Genomic DNA, 18,485 nt, shown 5'->3' on the forward strand with positions numbered 1-18,485 from the left:
ATGCTTACTATTCAATTGGATACCGAATTTCATAAAGGTAGCTTTAATAGTTTTTTTAGATACGCGTTTATATTTTAAATAAAAACAAACAAAATGGTGGATATCCGTCTAACAAGGCATAGTATTATTTATTTTAGTATTATTTTTACCTATAAAACCATTTTCCGTAGTTTAGAAGGCATTTATTTTGCCAGATTTACATTATTTCAATAGCTAAGTCAGAATATGTATAAAAAATGCAGTTTATCTTATACACTAGAAAATAACTAGAAACGATAGCTATAAATTTTATGAATAAATTAACTCATGAACAAATCACACTATATGCCTATGACCAGTGACCACTGGACACTGCAGTAATATTTCTAGATACTAGTAAATTAAGAAAGTATATTTTTTTTTATAACAATATTTGACTCAAATTTTAGATGGTTTGGTAATGTCAATGCATTGGAAATCAGTATACCGTTATAATAAAAATGTTTTTTTAAGGGTGTTACATTTTTACGGTTAGATTAAGACTGTTTGGCAAAGAATATGGGTATGATCTGGAACTTGTAAAAATATAAATGTAATTTTTTTGAAAATAGAGGGTTTTATGAATGTGAGGGAGGGTGATGAGTGCATATGTTGTAAATGATGTACAACGACATTATGTATATAATGTTATACATCAACATGTATGCAGCATGAATACACGCCAACTGCGGCTGGCTAAATGCACGACGGCGCACCTACGAGGTTACAGTCTGTACGAGGTCACTCTGCTATGTTACAGTCTGATGAGGGATTGTGTCAGTTGGGCCAAACCACGCTAAACCTTCTTATGCCCTCCTCAGATATAGATCGATAATTAAAAAAACAGCTTTCTCTTTAATAGGCCTAAATCAAATTGTTCGAAAATATGATATCTAGAACCAACATAATGGTAATATGGTAACAAATATTTCATGGACGCAGCAAATTGTCCTACTTAGCTAGTATATATATATTCATGTCCACTGGCAGTGTTGACAAAATAATAACTCCCGTATTAGTTCTTCAATAATTTAGATAAAGTAAAATATAAAGCCAAAATTATATTTGAATGAGTTTGGAAACGCGGGTTTAAAATAGGTACTTTTCCCACCATTTCCCACTTTCTAAAAAATATTATCGTGGTCCAAAATATATGTTTACATCAAACCATATACAGCTAGTTATAAGTTACTTTTCCTTTTCCCTACTGGACCTCCGTAAAGGTAGCCGGTTACCTTTCTTTATATTGTTTTTGTTATTTTAGTTTCTGTTTTGCGTAAGTGATTTATGATTACTTTAATATGGAATATAAGTTACAGCCAGGAGCTTATGTAATAAAAGGTCAGTACCCAAATGGCTTTAAGTTTTTAGGTTCATTTCTGTTGTTTGAATTGGCAGAGCTAAGTTATCCTGTTATAATATGATAAGGGCATTCTATACCTACCTTAAATAATATGCTAATTTAAATATATCTTAATCCTGCTATAATTTAGATTTCCGTAATTATTTATTATACATTTGTTACTGTACGACACTCTACCGTATGGGATTTTGATTTTGCTTCTTGTCTGTGTGGGTCACCTATGTCACTTTTCCCCAGAGGGGAATGTTTTGATGTTTTGTTGACATCCAATGGAATGTAATGTCAAAGAAAAAGGAAGAGCAGACGGAGGAAGCGGAATTCCAGGGAAGGGTTAGTTTTAGGGTTTGGCTTGACGTTGACAAAAAATTTAGTGGTGACTCTAGTAGCAGCCATGCGTAAATTTTAAAGTTATTTTTACCTTAGTTTAGTTTATAATTTGACGTTTGGGTGACACAAATGATTTTTAAGGCAACGTTTTAAATTTATTATTCTATTGAGCTTTCACATCTAGGTCAATTCGACCTAACCATGGATTCAATAGAAAACAATTTGTGTTTGCTGTTAGATGGCCTGGCCCTTCAAGACAGTGAAGAATTGTGTGACTTTTCCCTTGCAGATCAGAATGAAGCTATAGGTAAGCAAGAAACAATTTGATAATCTGCATAGCTTACTAAGTTAAGGCTAGACCACTGTAAGGTTAATATAGGCCTTTGGGGCCTAACCTAGGCCTGATTTGGGGTACAGTTTCTTAACTGGGCTACGCTAATAACTTATCGATTGAAACTATCGATTCGATTAGTAAACCTTCGGCTGCACTTTACTAAATATCCGTCCTACACTCATTCAAATGAAAAACTTTGTCAAATAGATTTTTAACTATGTGATTAAAAATTAAGTTTTTGTTTCAACCCCAGTGGCATTTCTGCAATTTAAGTTAAAACAGAAACCCTTTTAAAGGAAAGCAATCTAAGCCTCTGAAATGTTTGTGGAATGCTGGGCATCCTGTCCCTCTTGAATTGAAGTCCAAAATGCTAACTAGGAAGCTAGAGCAACATGTCCCTTGAGTTGGACTTGTAATAGGCTACTGATAGGCTATGTGGACAATTTGGTAGGTAGGCCTTCAAGCTAATACTTCCTGAACTAGGGAATATGGTTTGTATACTAAGTATCAGCATCGACCGACAAAGTAGAAGACATTATCGTTGAAGAAGGGTCTCCATCGGACTCGTGCCTTGGCTGGTAATAGGAAAAACAGACCAAACCAGATTAGCTGCTAGTTCTAAAGCATGTTTTGTTAGCCTACTATACATACTTTAACAACCCCTTGGTATAAAAAGGTGTAAGTTAGGCCTATATTGTATTTAATAGTAAGTTACTGAACGTAATAAGCCTAAGTTTGTAGGCCTAATGAGACATTTATTTTTCAGCTGCTAAGGGGGTAACTCCCTCGACACCATCTGATTTTGTTCCTGTTGTTAAGAACACTGTGACATACATTGTCATGGCAGTACTTTTCAATGATGACGGAGAAATATTGATGATGCAAGAAGCCAAAAGCTCATGTGCAGGCCAGTGGTACCTCCCTGCCGGCAGAATGGAACCTGGAGAGGACATTGAGGTAAGATTGAACCCAAAAGTGCTAAAACCATTGTTAGATCTCAATCATATTTTAAAACATGAATATCCAAAAGCCAGCTGTTCTTTTAACCTCAATCTAAGTAGGCTAATCAGCCAAAGTTATTTTTTGAGTTTACAGGTTTCAATTAACTTATCCTTGCATTTGCCCGTCCAGGTAGTAAACCAAAGAGTTAGGCCTACTGATAAAATTTAGTGGTAGACACCATTACGTCAAAACAAATCGTTACCATATCTTATAGGTTTGTAGACTGTCACGCTAGTGACTGAGCCACGAAGTTACTATAGGATGTATTTAGGCCTACAGTAGATTCCCTCTTAGCCGGACACCTTTTAACCGGACGTCGGTTTAACCGGATTACAATCGGCAGAAATGACATCTCTTTAACCAGACAATTTTTATCAGCACATTGGTTTAACTGGACTAAGTTAGATCGACAGGAAGTGGGCGGTACCGGCTGAAACGACTGTTCTCGTGGGAAAGATTTGAGACCAGTGATCACGTGTCTAAATACAATGCTCTTCTAAATTTAATTAAAATATCACAGCAAAAGGCCCGTTTTAACGAGTTTTTGGGGACGTCGGTTCAACCGGCAAAACCGTTATCCGGATTGGCCTCGGTTCTGAGGAGTCCGGATAAGTGAGAGTCTACTGTATGTATATAGCCTACTTACTTATACCTATTAAATTAAAAATATTAGTGAACCCAAAAAAACTACTTAAAAATGCTACAAGCCTTTCTTTAAGTAGCCTACCGTACCTATTACCCAAAAGTAAAAAATAAAAATAAATAAGTACGGTAGGTATCTAAACATAAGTAATGACTATATCGCACACTAGGCCTATAGTGCCCTAGAACTTAAATCAGTTCCAAAAAGCAAGCTGTTCCCCAATTGAGTAACGTAGGGCCTAAATTGAGATTTGTTTCGCAGCTGCCTGTTTTATTAACCTGTTACAGTTTGCTTTTTTGACGGTAAAATTTTAATAATGTAGCCAGGCTAGATGTCAAATGTTTATTGGTCAATATGTGAACAATAAACAGAAAGAGACGCACCTAGATAGATAGATGGTAGAACAGGTAGATGTTGCTGCAAATTTTTACAGGGTCCTCTTAGAAACTCCAGTTTAGAACAATAATAATAATAATAATATCACGCACCATTAATTTTGAAGGTGTCTAAAAAAGTTTTATGTCTAACTTGCTAAGAGTTTTTGTAGCCTGTCAATATTTTTTTAGTCCTGTGACCTTACATTTTTAATACCCTTGGCCTTTTGACTATTACCAAACAAATGTGTCTCGGTAGGCTATGGCTACAAATTACTATTTGCTTTCTTAAGGGATAAGAATTTAAGACTTGCAATACAAATTTTTGTGTTGTGAACAGGAAGCTGTGAAAAGAGAAGTCCTTGAAGAGACTGGCCTGTACATGGAGCCTACCTCTCTCATCATGGTCCAGTGTGCCAGCAAAGCTTGGTTCAGGTTCATACTAGCTGGTCATGTCACTGGCGGCACACTGAAGACTCCTGGGCAAGCCGACTCTGAATCCCTACAGGTTAGTTTTGACTGGATTTGGTAATAACTAAGGCTATACATAATAGCATACATAAACTAAGGTTCAGGTATATCAATGAAGTACTTGCTGTTTAAAAAAAATTAAATTACCGTCATTCCTGATATTAATTTTAACTGGAGACATGAATTTCAAGGTGTACAAGGGAATAGTTTTAAGTCAAGCATTACAAGCAAGTCTTATGTGAGTGAACATTCACCCAGTAGTCAGGCGCAGTTGAATATATCCTGATTGGCTTTTCTTAAAGTTAACTTTGGACCATCAACCCAATCAGTTAAAATCTTATGTGGTATAAATTTGTTGGGGAGCTCTCACTAATCCAGCCAAACACCATAACTGGGTAAATTTTAGATTAATGCATGCCTATGAGACAAATGGGGAAACAGTAAAGATTGATTAATTAGAACCACGACAGGCAGAGTCATAAAAATTCCTTACAGCCACAGTTACAATGTCATTGCTTCCAAATCACAGCAAAACCAAAACCATGAATATCTATCTTTGGAGATTACAAAGACATTGTCATCGTATCCTGCGATCGCGGCAAAATTGTGAACATTTCTACGGATGCTTTCTGCGATTGCAAAAATATAGTGAGATTAAAAACTTGACTCTGCTCAACTTTCTAACTTTCTCAATCAGTTTAACTTTAAGGTTAAGCTCAGCTCAAATACCTAGCCACACCCCACCTTGGTGTATACATATACATATAGGGCCTACATGTTATGCGGTGTTGTAGGCCAAGTGGGTAAAGGACCCAGAGCAGATGAGTCTGAGATGCAAGGACATCTTGTCAGTGGTGGAGAGAGGACATCAGTTCAGACTGAGACAGGAGCCCCAACACCCTAGCATGTTGCCTGCAGTGCGACCACATCACAAGCTGTTGCTGATAGACTATGTTGTGTGTTGTAGGCCAAGTGGGTGAAGGACCCAGAGCAGATGAGTCTGAGATGCAAGGACATCTTGTCAGTGGTGGAGAGAGGACATCAGTTCAGACTGAGACAAGAGCCCCAACACCCAAGCATGTTGCCTGCAGTGCGACCACATCACAAGCTGTTGCTGATAGACTATGTTGTGTGTTGTAGGCCAAGTGGGTGAAGGACCCAGAGCAGATGAGTCTGAGATGCAAGGACATCTTGTCAGTGGTGGAGAGAGGACATCAGTTCAGACTGAGACAAGAGCCCCAACACCCTAGCATGTTGCCTGCAGTGCGACCACATCACAAGCTGTTGCTGATAGACTATGTTGTGTGTTGTAGGCCAAGTGGGTGAAGGACCCAGAGCAGATGAGTCTGAGATGCAAGGACATCTTGTCAGTGGTGGAGAGAGGACATCAGTTCAGACTGAGACAAGAGCCCCAACACCCTAGCATGTTGCCTGCAGTGCGACCACATCACAAGCTGTTGCTGATAGACTATGTTGTGTGTTGTAGGCCAAGTGGGTGAAGGACCCAGAGCAGATGAGTCTGAGATGCAAGGACATCTTGTCAGTGGTGGAGAGAGGACATCAGTTCAGACTGAGACAAGAGCCCCAACACCCTAGCATGTTGCCTGCAGTGCGACCACATCACAAGCTGTTGCTGATAGACTATGTTGTGTGTTGTAGGCCAAGTGGGTGAAGGACCCAGAGCAGATGAGTCTGAGATGCAAGGACATCTTGTCAGTGGTGGAGAGAGGACATCAGTTCAGACTGAGACAAGAGCCCCAACACCCTAGCATGTTGCCTGCAGTGCGACCACATCACAAGCTGTTGCTGATAGACTATGTTGTGTGTTGTAGGCCAAGTGGGTGAAGGACCCAGAGCAGATGAGTCTGAGATGCAAGGACATCTTGTCAGTGGTGGAGAGAGGACATCAGTTCAGACTGAGACAGGAGCCCCAACACCCTAGCATGTTGCCTGCAGTGCGACCACATCACAAGCTGTTGCTGATAGACTATGTTGTGTGTTGTAGGCCAAGTGGGTGAAGGACCCAGAGCAGATGAGTCTGAGATGCAAGGACATCTTGTCAGTGGTGGAGAGAGGACATCAGTTCAGACTGAGACAGGAGCCCCAACACCCTAGCATGTTGCCTGCAGTGCGACCACATCACAAGCTGTTGCTGATAGACTATGTTGTGTGTTGTAGGCCAAGTGGGTGAAGGACCCAGAGCAGATGAGTCTGAGATGCAAGGACATCTTGTCAGTGGTGGAGAGAGGACATCAGTTCAGACTGAGACAAGAGCCCCAACACCCAAGCATGTTGCCTGCAGTGCGACCACATCACAAGCTGTTGCTGATAGACTATGTTGTGTGTTGTAGGCCAAGTGGGTGAAGGACCCAGAGCAGATGAGTCTGAGATGCAAGGACATCTTGTCAGTGGTGGAGAGAGGACATCAGTTCAGACTGAGACAGGAGCCCCAACACCCTAGCATGTTGCCTGCAGTGCGACCACATCACAAGCTGTTGCTGATAGACTATGTTGTGTGTTGTAGGCCAAGTGGGTGAAGGACCCAGAGCAGATGAGTCTGAGATGCAAGGACATCTTGTCAGTGGTGGAGAGAGGACATCAGTTCAGACTGAGACAGGAGCCCCAACACCCTAGCATGTTGCCTGCAGTGCGACCACATCACAAGCTGTTGCTGATAGACTATGTTGTGTGTTGTAGGCCAAGTGGGTGAAGGACCCAGAGCAGATGAGTCTGAGATGCAAGGACATCTTGTCAGTGGTGGAGAGAGGACATCAGTTCAGACTGAGACAGGAGCCCCAACACCCTAGCATGTTGCCTGCAGTGCGGCCACATCACAAGCTGTTGCTGATAGACTATGTTGTGTGTTGTAGGCCAAGTGGGTGAAGGACCCAGAGCAGATGAGTCTGAGATGCAAGGACATCTTGTCAGTGGTGGAGAGAGGACATCAGTTCAGACTGAGACAAGAGCCCCAACACCCTAGCATGTTGCCTGCAGTGCGACCACATCATAAGCTGTTGTTGAGATTCGTTATCCTCGCCAGACAGAAGAGCAGGTAAAATTAATGTTGTGTAGCTTCAATTTAAAGAATTTTGATACAGTTCTCCTTGTAGGCCTAAGAAGCTAGTTTAATTAAGCCCATTGAAATTTATTGATTAAAAATATATTAATTAAAGATGCTTTTGAACGTTTGCACGGTGTATGCCAGCTATGCGGTGTTCATTAGCGTTGTTTAAGAATTTAACCAAAGTTAGGGATATTTTGAAAGTTACACGGTGTTACTGAACTAGATGTTCAGAATTGATAGGGTCTCCAAGGCAACTAAGGACAACAGTTAGCCGGGCTCGACTGATGTGCCAGTCAGCAAGCAAGGTTTCTTCAACTTAAATCTGTTGTGATGGAAACTGATGGACATCCACTGCCTGGTTGTGCACCCTTCTCCAAACTACCTAAGAAAATTACGGTAAATATTTTCCCCCCGAAACAGTTATTCTTCTTATGTATTACGTATCCATTTACTGCCTATAGATAATAGGACTAACCTTACCCCCATATCACGGAAACCTAATCACGAAACGTGATTCATATTTGGCTGGTGCTTCAATTTGCCCTCACTTTGCCTTTGGCTACTATCACAAGTCTACTCGTCACAAAGGGGTGGGAATAAAAAAAATTCCCACTTCCTGTTAAACTGATAAAGCAAACTGCCAACGTTGTTTTTGGACCTTTAAGTCAGATAATAAACCAGTCTTTTGAAAGTGGAATTTTTCCTTATCAGTTAAAATATGCTGATGTGAAACCGCTTCATAAAAATGGCAGTAAATCAAACTCAGATAACTATCGCCCAATTTCCATCTTACCGCTTTCAAAGAACTATTATTTTTAAAGATAATATCTATAACTTTTCAAAATGGAAAATGATCTATTGTGGTGTACCTCAGGGCTCTATATTGGGACCCTTGTTGTTTTTAATCTATATTAACGACCTGCCTTTTAACATAAACTCAAAGCTTGTTCTATACGCAGATGACACAACAGCTATATTAAAATCAAACAGCCCTAACAATTTACAAAATTTGATAAACCAAACTTTTGAAGATTTAAACAAATGGTTCAGAGCAAATGGTCTGAGTCTAAATTGTTCTAAAACTCAAATTGTCAGGTTCAAAACTACTCATGACAGAGAAACCATCGAATTAAATATAAATTTTCAAGGAGAAATTATTAATGAAACGTCATCTACAAAATTTTTAGGTATTCAGGTACAAAACACTTTAAATTGGGATAAATACACATCAGTTTTAGCTAATAAACTAAATACAGTCTGTTTCCAGATGTCTGTCCTGCAGCATGTTACTGACCTCAGAACAAGGATGATTGTTTATTATGCTTTGTTTGTGTCAAACATGTTGTATGGAATAGAGTTCTGGGGCAGCTACTCAAATGCCGAAACCATTTTCAAAATTCAAAAAAAGATCCTTAGAATTATGACATTTTCAAAGCCTAGGCAATCCTGTAAATTATTATTTAGAGAATTGAAAATATTAACACTTCCGTCTGTTTATATCCTGCAAACATTAATATTTATTTAAAAAAATCTTGAATATTTTATGAATGAAAACCATAACCATAATTATTTAACACGACATCGAAATGATTTACAACTGCCCATTCATAGACTTACCTCACTAGAAACCCTTCCACAATACCTAGGGAAAAAACTGTATAATAAACTTCCTGATAATATTAAATCATTAGAATCTTTTGAAAAATACAAAAAAGAAGTTACCAAATTGCTGCTTAATAAAGGGTATTACAAAGTTGATGATTTTTTTAATGATGTATATTTGATTTCTTAGCATATTGTATAGTTATTATAGTTTTATGTATTTTAATTGTCCATGACCATTTCACCTGTTTCCCAGCTATGCTGGATCTGTAAAACGTTATGTGAAAATAAATGATTGACTTGACTTGACTTGACTTGAATAAACAACTAGAATAGTAGAGGATGAAGACAAAAACTCGGTGCCAATATCAGATTTAACTATCTCGCTTTGCCATGGTGGTAACTCGTTGGATACCCAGACACATAACCCAGATAGGGTTGTCTGTCGTTGGTAACTTACAGACAGACAACCATAGTAGAAATGATCAATAGTTTATAATATGATATCTAAAACATAACTTCTAAACTAGAGTTCTGTATACTGGTCTACTCAATTGCAATATTGGTAAGTGTTACTCCTAAATTTATCATATTTACCGGTGCATTCAATCTTTATTGAAAGGCTGTTTACTTTTCTTATGTTTTTAGCAACCGAGTACACATATTGCTGTCAGAGAAGACTGAAGTGCACTTGCCAATTTGTGAGGTCAATCATCATCACAATTTACATTCAACCATCCGAAAGTTCATGGTGGTGAGTTAGCTGATACTTTTAGAGTAAACTATCATTTTGTCATTTTCAGTACTAGTAATGAAATAAATTTTTCATCGCCATATCATTATTGTGGTTTAAATTGGTAAACAATAGTTAAATAATAACATATTTTAACAAATTTTATATTTCATAAGATTTTATATTGCTTGCTTCAGTAAAAAAAATTGTAGCCAGATGTAGGACAAAGTTTCTTCCATTAATGTTTCTGAAGTAGCTTAGGCTTACACATTTTAACGAAAAACATCATTCCAAACAATTTAAGAATAAGTTTTTGCTAAAAGTAGTGTCCCACTCATACATTGTTTGATTGTTGTCCGCAGGAGATCTTTGGTGCAGACGTGCCTCCTCACAAGCCCCATGGTGTGCTGAGTGTAGAACACTGTGGTAAGCCCGAGGGTGCTCATGACGGCCTCCTCATGACCATTCTGATAGCCTTCCGGGTGCCTCTAGAACAGGTCTGTACTCGTACTGGTATCTTGTAGTGATGTGATGTAGTCATTGTAGAGTTTTACGGCAACACCCATGTGCGTAACTTGCTGTCTCCGTGACTTCGGTAATCGTCTCCCACGACTGCGTCAGTAGTGGTAAGCATAACTTGCAGTCTCTGCGACTTCGGTAATTGTCTCCCGCAACAGCGACAACATCTGTGAGCGTAACTTGCAGTCTCCACAACATCGTTAATCGTCTCCCGCAACTGCGGCAACACCCATGAGCGTAGCCTGCAGTTTCCGTGACTTTGGTAATCGTCTCGCACGAGGGCGGCAATACCTGTTATCGGCACCTTTTAATAAACAGTGCTAACATCCACCATTGGTAGTAAAAGTGGCTTGTCTTCAATCGCCATGAATAGCGAGTAGCGACTCTGCCGTATTACAATACTGTTGAGGTTAGACGTTTGACTCGTGTGTGGGACGAAAATTAAGTTTTTCTACCCTGAAAAAGTGGGATGTTTTTGGGATTTGTGAAATGTTAAACTTGATCTCCAGGTTGATGTAATATGTGTGTGTGTGTGTTAACTGTATATGACGAGTTCTGTATTTCACCGGACAATTAAAGGTGAGTAAAGCCCACAAAATTGTCACAAGTTAATAAATACCTCGCCTACAGAAATGCCATTAAAAAAATAACAATAGGCCCTACAATATAAACAAATTCTACTTTGGTTAAAATTTTTAAACTTATTTATTTCCAAGCAACTAACTGACGTTAAAGCATATTTTGATAATTTTTATGATTTAACACATGGCTTTAAAAAAATATCCTTAAACTTAAAGAAATGAGTAATTTTGTACAGGGAAAGTTAAAAACGCATGGCCAAGCCAGAGTAAAATAAAAAATGTAAATTACAATCTGTTCTAACGCAATGGAATTTCTTCTTAATCAATATTAGCTTATTTAATTATACTGTTTTGGTAGTGGTTGTTAAAAGGTCAACAGTCGTTTACGTTACTTCTAGAATAAGCCATCCGATTTGATCGAAACAACCACACATAGACTTGTGTAGTTCATTTCATAAAAGTACTATGTTTGGCTCCTATAATTTTGCTCAGGAAACAACATCTAGTTTAATTAACTCACCACTATAAGTTTAAATTTTTGTGGATTGTCTCAGCAATATTCTCTACAGTGTCAAACAATATACTTTTACTAATTTCTTAGAGTTTCTGAAATTTTTGGGAGTAATATGCAAAGTGTGAATTTGTTTATTAATTTTGACTGGTAACCAATCAACAACCACAATTGACAACTTTGGCTTGTCCTGCAGTTCGGCTGGAGCCATAATCGTTAATCATATTTGTCAAAGGGAAAAAAATCCATCTTGCAATTTCTTTTAATAGCATACAAAGAAAGAACACAACATGAAACAACCTTTAAAAAAATTAATCAACATAAATGTGCAGTCCTAGACCCTCGATGCCAAAAACTATGTTTAGATTTTCATAAAAAGTGTACCGTGTTTTTGTGTTGTGTTTTCTTTGTCTGTGAATAGGTCGTACGTTTTATCATTGTCCCCCTCCCTTCTAAATTCACTGAAATTTACATTGATCAATGAAGAACTTAGAAGCGAAATGCTTATGGAGAATAGTCAGATCCGAATTTTACTGCCGAAATGAGCTTCGTGCGGCAGCAGCTGGGATGTGATCGCGCGGTGACCACTCTGCTTTATCTCTCTCTCTCTTTCTAAGCTGATTCTTTGTCTCACTCAGTCAGTTGACTTGGCCGTATGTGGTTGCAATTTAGCCCCTTTGCTACTTAGTGGCCGCCGTGGGAACTAGTATATCCGGGATTCAAATATTCCCAGACTGAATTTTTAACATAGGCGTTGCTAAGGTTTGTAATTTGTATTCATTGCTTTGGTCAGCTGATAAGACACCCTGAATCGCAAGATGTATTATTTTGAGGCCCTGTCATATATTATGATGGAATCCAAAACATGGATCATCCAATGATGAGTTAGAGCTGTCACGGAATCATTTGGTATGGTACCATATTTTATTTTTTAATAGTTCAATACAATCTGTTCTCCACAGTCCTTTTCTCCACCTGGCAAATGTTTGATCAGCTGTTTGAGTTGTGTCGTCTGTTCCAGGTGTTTCCCATAGACAAGTATACCTGGCTGATGGTAGGTGGTGGTTTGGGAGATAAACTCATTCAGCGTGTACCTCGTAACATGACTGTACCACTGCACGTCATCTCCTAGTGGACTGTACACTCTACAAGTAAATATTAACCTGGTACTATCACAATGCAAAGAACTGAAGAGGGCTAGGACTCCAAATCACAGACAAATTTTATTTGATTTGTTTAGTAGATAGATATTGACTGAATGTTTACTTATAAATTACGGTAAGATTGTCAAAATTTTCTATTTTTTTATTTGATTATAAAACTTTATGTTATTACAGTTGAAACAAACATTTAACTTTTGAATATAGTTGCCGATAAAATTATTTAGATTTTTTTTATCCGTGTAGAATTTCTTATCCATTTTTATACTTGACCGCTGAACTTGACTATCCTGATAGTGAATTTCCCATAGGGAAAGGGAATAAGCTACATTTCATCTGAATTTTCATCTTAAAATTGAAAGTACATTAATATGACATTAAATTTTGTCAGGACATATGAACAATTTACATTGAAGGTTGATGAGTGTTATGGATGATTCAATTTTATCCAAGCATCTAGTGAAAAAGAAACTAGGGTGAAATGAAGGTTTTGTCTGAGGTACCACCAAATATAAATATTGATAGGTTATAGAGTTTTTGCAAGCAAATTCAATAAATACTTAACAAATTCAATTGTCTTGGCTGTTATGCTCAAGTTTAACATAATTATAGCTTATGTAGTTTTAAATGTATTTAAAAGTGCCTGATTAATATTTATTGCATTGTTGAAAATGTTTTAAGATTTTAATGAGCTTGAATGGCTGAACATAATTCTATTTTGTTATTTTAATCTCAATGTAATGAAGTACTTGTAGAAAAAAATGTATTTATGAGCTTAAATAACATTTAATTTTAATTTTGCCTAAAGGATGTTTCTAATGGGAAATACAACAAATTAGTTTTACAATCTATACAGGTACTCTTTTTGATACTTGAATAAAGAGAGTGAGAATTAAAAAAAATTAACAGTTGTACAAAATAGATATATTCATATATGGTTTTATCTTTACTTCTTCTATGTGCTGTGTATATTTATTTTATACTATTTTAATTTTGAATGATGTTTTATATTGTTTATAATCAAATATATTTATTTTATATTTCAGTTATTTTAAACATTACTACTTGTTGTAATAATATCCTTTATTTCTTTTGTATGGTGATGGAGACTGAATTTGTACTTAACTATTGCCATTACATTCATGTAGATAAAAGTAATGTTGGCCCTTGCCTCTTTAGAGGAATTTTACAAATTTTAAATCCACCGTCAATACATTATTTTTGTATGTTATAATACTATTTAAATGTTACTAATTGTTTATGACCTTGATTGTGCTTATACATCATCATCCATTTGTTCATCACATGTTAGCAATGTTATTGCTTTTTCCGTTACCGTAAGGTTTATGAATTTGATGAGAGTTATTTATTGTTGTTGATTGATTTCTAACAGAGAAAAAACATCTCTAACCGAATTTTATTACAGTGATGCTGGCAAATTGTATCTATATAATTTATTTTAAGGATGGTTATCAAATTTTATATATTGTTTATTTTTGTTAATAAAATGATTATACACAATTGTTGTAGATTTTGTAATCCTTGAATATTTTTGAGTTGATTTAGTTTTATCATACTGCACCTTTTTGTAAGCTCTCTCAATCATAAAAGAATATTTTTTTTTGTTTTATATCTTTACAGTTGGCCTATCACACAAAACTGCATCCAGCTTGTTCGGCTAAGTAATCAAACAGCTGTTTACCAATGTACAGTATTCAACTATTTGTGGCCATTTTTTTTTATGAAACCTAGATGATTTTACTATATATAAGCACATAAAAGCAGCATTTCAATTTACTGTAATATTTTTACATTCCACTTGGTTTATATATACTGAAAAAGGTATAGACATAAAAAAGGTACTCAAAAAGGTACACAAAAAAGGTATAGAGTGCATCGTAGTAAACTCAATGATGATGAAAATTTAATTCAAATGACAATATATTGGTTGGAACTGATTTCTTAGTAAAAATCGGCGGACCATGTTAGAATAGGGGAACATACAGCAAATGTCACCCTTCAGTTTATTCCTTTCCAATTTCCATCCTAGAAATTCATTTTCAACTACATCAGCTATACTGTACTACCAATGTTTTACAATTACTTTTGCTGTAGTATGAGAAATAAAATATTTTGGCCTTTTTAGTGTTTAGGTGGGAGGAGCATATAGATATTTTAAATTATTTAAGTAATTTAAAATAATATTTATTTTATGAGATGAAATATTTTGAAGTATAAATGACAGAAAGAGACCATTGAAACGTAAGAAGAGGTGGCAGAAGACTTTTAAACCCTTTGAGGTCTAATTTTTTTTTCTTTTTTCTGCGAGTATAGGTTGTCATTTTCGAGCAGTCGGGGAAATGGCTGGCGGCGACCTATACTCCCCATACTTGCCATTTGACCGCAAAGGGCTACCACACTAGCAAATCTAATTCAAATAGATTTTTTGCAAAAGAGGATTTTAGAAAAGAAAACATGATTAGAGTAGCCTATGCTACTTTTTGTATAGGACCCAGGGACCAAGCCATGGCTCGGTATGGAAACTTGTGTTATCTTTATAAATAATTTCGGCTTTTACTATTTAAGTTTCAGTGGAATTTCAGTGTATAATGATGGAAATGCCAACTTTGCAATCCAACACAATAATTGATTTAATATTACTCATTTCTTAATTTGTAAATAAATAAAACAAATTATTATACAACTAAAGAATGTCCTCAAAGAAATACTGTAAAAATAATTTATTAGCCAGATTTCCTTTTACAATTTTTGCTATGCCACTTGATATTCAGGCATTTCAACTTTTATCTCATTTTCTAGTTGAGCAGTTACATCAAAATTGGACGATTCCATATTTTCCTTATCAGATGACTGGACCTCTTTGCTTCTATATGCACAAATTGATATACATGGATTAGAATGTTTTCCCTCCATTTTATGTAGTTCCCCGGCTTTTTGAAGGGGTGCCTCCTTATCTTTGAGCCAGTTTTTCTGCGCCTCCAAGATACATTCTGAGGTGCAGAGTCTCACCCAAGCCACTGCCTCTTCTGCTGATAGTCCGAAGTGTTTGACTAAATAAGCTCCTGCCAGACACCCGGCTCTGCCCAAATATTCACGGCAGTGGATCAGGACGACACCTTCGCACTCTTCAGTTAGCTCAAGGAAGGCTTCCAAAACCTGGAGGACAAAATATAGCCACAGAGTATATTTGCCAAAATATTATATGTTTAAACACATTTCAACATAAGTTTTTAACTACTGACTTTTGGATTTGATTTGACTATAGTGAGTGGAATATATTTAATCCACTTTGATTTGTGTATTTGACTATAAAGAGTAGAGACATTTCATCCTCTTTGACTTGTGGATTTGACTAGTGTGAGTATAGAAGCATGCCCTTTGACTATAGTGAGTAGAAGATATTTCATCCCCTTTGACTTTTAATGTGTTATGGTCCTTATAATTCTAAAAACATAGTGCCCCCATTACTGCAACAATTAGGGTTCAAAAGCTATTACAAATTTTGTGATTTTTGCCTAAAATATCATAGTTACTCCCACCACTTACCCATGATAAAAGTTGTTGACAAGCTTGTGGGAGAAAGTATGCGTCAGAATGCTGATACTGTTTAGGCTATTTTTATTTGTGGCATAAAAGATGCTATAAATGAACAATTAATCAATTGTACCTCGATCGAGTCCAGCTCAGCTTGCTTGAAAAGTTGGTGCAACATTATAGTACTGTTGCTGGCTCGATTAATTTAGCCTACTTTCATTTTCATTCTAAAAAGGCTACAAACTTAAATTATGGGGAACGGTATGTCTACAAGCCTCCATAGGCAAATCTATAATAATATCGACATAGTGATTACATATCTACATCCAAAAATGTCTACAATCTCTTTGTTGATGGATAGCTTTCATCATTAGACATTGAGAATCTCTAATAACGAACAAACATATTTTAGATCCCAAAGAAGTTTGATATGTCTATTAAATCAATCAACAAATCAAAATTATGAAAATTAAACTTTTGAGAATGATAACTGTGCCTTGAGAAATAATGAAGGTGCAATAGTTGGTTTTAGTAGGGGGGTTGTGCTGTCTTTTTTGGTTCAGCTAGCTTTTTAATATTTGTTTATAACCATACTTTCTGCGAAAATTGCCAAAATAATTTTTTCAGTTTACCTTATAAATTTAACTCACAAATATTGCATATAATTTAAAATTTTACACTGTAGCTACTCTTAATGGACTGGGGGAGTGAGCTGGCGTAGTGGCGTAGTGGTTAGAGAGCGGGACTTCAGTCCCTGAGGTCCCGGGTTCGATTCCCGCCTAGTCACCAATGGAATTGATCTAAGTGATAATGCCACAACCCCTAGGTAACCCCTGAAGTAATGAGAAAAACAATCCCAGGCTCGTGCCTAGCATCCCATGACAAAAAAAAAGAAGAAAAAAACTATAACTGGACTATAGACCAATGATATCCAAGTGTCTAACCTCATCTGTCGGAATGGAACCTGCAATGTTGATGTCATAGTGTGGATAATCAGCTCCAACAAATGGATTGGCGTCATACTTGACATGGCAGATCCTGATGATCGTCTGCACCTCCATGTAGCGGAATATCTTGATGTAACGACGAGGAGACAAGTATCTCTCATTGGAGGCATCCAATGGTCCATTGAACATCAACAATTTGTTTGGGACAATCCAGTTAAGTTTGACATCATCCATGTTGTAAAAGTCTTCAGCATTAAAACTATAAAAGTTGATGAATCCAAACGAGATTGCCTTTTCCATGGCTTTCAGAAAGTCTATCGGACTGGGTAATGAATGCGTGGAAAGTTTGTCAGCAACCTGTTCTGGACTCATTTGGAGACGTGTCATAGCATAAGCTCCAATCAAAACTGCACCGTTTCGTCTTTTTCTTTCACTACCTGAAGTGTAGTTCACGATAATTTTTTCCTTGTATTTTTCCTGGGTCAGTTTTTTGTTTAACACATTAAAGAATTTGAAGATTGTTCCTAGGCTTACCCGGCTTACAATTTCAGATTCTTCATCTCCAGTAAAATCGTCATTGGTGGTAAAACAATGCAAATTCTTTGTCCCTTCTGGAATTTTGTTTTGGTAGTAAGTAATGAAATACAACCTGTTTTTTATGAATTCTGAAACCCCTAGGATGTCTGGGTCCGTAAGATCTTTTGGTAGAAAACTAGTCATTTTGGGGGAAAAATTAAAAGTAACAACAAATTTTTGTTTTGAGATACTTTATTTGTTCAGCTGTTGAGCAAAAATTCAGTTCAGAAGCTAAAGTTCCATCTTACACTGCCTTAAGAATTTAATTTATGCATGGAGTAAATGTTAAACTCATTGCTATACAAAGTGAATTTGTGCACAGCTTGATTAAAAACTCCTATCTGTACATTACATGTTTTATATATTCTTTATGGTTTATTTATTTTTTCACATGTGATAAATAGCCCTGAATCTTCTTTATTTTTTAATAATTTTATCCTTTGTTGATCAGAATATTTTGTTTACTTATGAAACAGTTTGTACACACGTCTCCAAGTATGTAGTGTGTTATATTGTTGGTGAATCAGAAGCCTACATTCATTAAGTCTTTTATTATTCTTTTAATAAACACCTTCAAGCCTTGTAAAGAAAACTTTTTTCACTCTACCTAAACTGGTTATTGATCAAATTAATTCAAACTGGTTGAATATATTTGCATCGATTTTAACTCATAATGATATGCTGCAGCTCATCTTTTGAGTATCG

General features: G+C 36.6%; 2 protein-coding genes across 2 annotated transcripts; one reads left to right on the top strand and one right to left on the bottom strand.

Annotated features, from left to right (window-relative positions):
• The first annotated feature begins 1,711 nt into the window (after positions 1-1,711).
• On the top strand, positions 1,712-14,213 carry LOC128993583 (8-oxo-dGDP phosphatase NUDT18-like). Its single transcript, XM_054417566.1, has 7 exons — positions 1,712-2,015; positions 2,809-2,999; positions 4,402-4,569; positions 7,403-7,584; positions 9,847-9,952; positions 10,294-10,428; positions 12,564-14,213. The coding sequence occupies exons 1-7, from the start codon at positions 1,910-1,912 to the stop codon at positions 12,672-12,674; spliced, it is 999 nt and encodes a 332-aa protein (XP_054273541.1). The 5' UTR covers positions 1,712-1,909; the 3' UTR covers positions 12,675-14,213.
• Positions 14,214-15,428: 1,215 nt separating this feature from the next.
• On the bottom strand, positions 15,429-17,978 carry LOC128993265 (dual specificity protein phosphatase CDC14AB-like). The gene is made up of 2 exons (XM_054417053.1): positions 17,202-17,978; positions 15,429-15,879 (listed from the first exon to the last, which is right to left on the bottom strand). The coding sequence occupies exons 1-2, from the start codon at positions 17,922-17,924 to the stop codon at positions 15,475-15,477; spliced, it is 1,128 nt and encodes a 375-aa protein (XP_054273028.1). The 5' UTR covers positions 17,925-17,978; the 3' UTR covers positions 15,429-15,474.
• Positions 17,979-18,485: the final 507 nt, after the last annotated feature.

Source organism: Macrosteles quadrilineatus, unplaced genomic scaffold (genome assembly GCF_028750875.1).
Source record: "Macrosteles quadrilineatus isolate MER2022 unplaced genomic scaffold, UCM_ALF_1.0 Scaffold_4__1_contigs__length_99947679, whole genome shotgun sequence".
NCBI classification, from domain to species: domain Eukaryota; kingdom Metazoa; phylum Arthropoda; class Insecta; order Hemiptera; family Cicadellidae; genus Macrosteles; species Macrosteles quadrilineatus.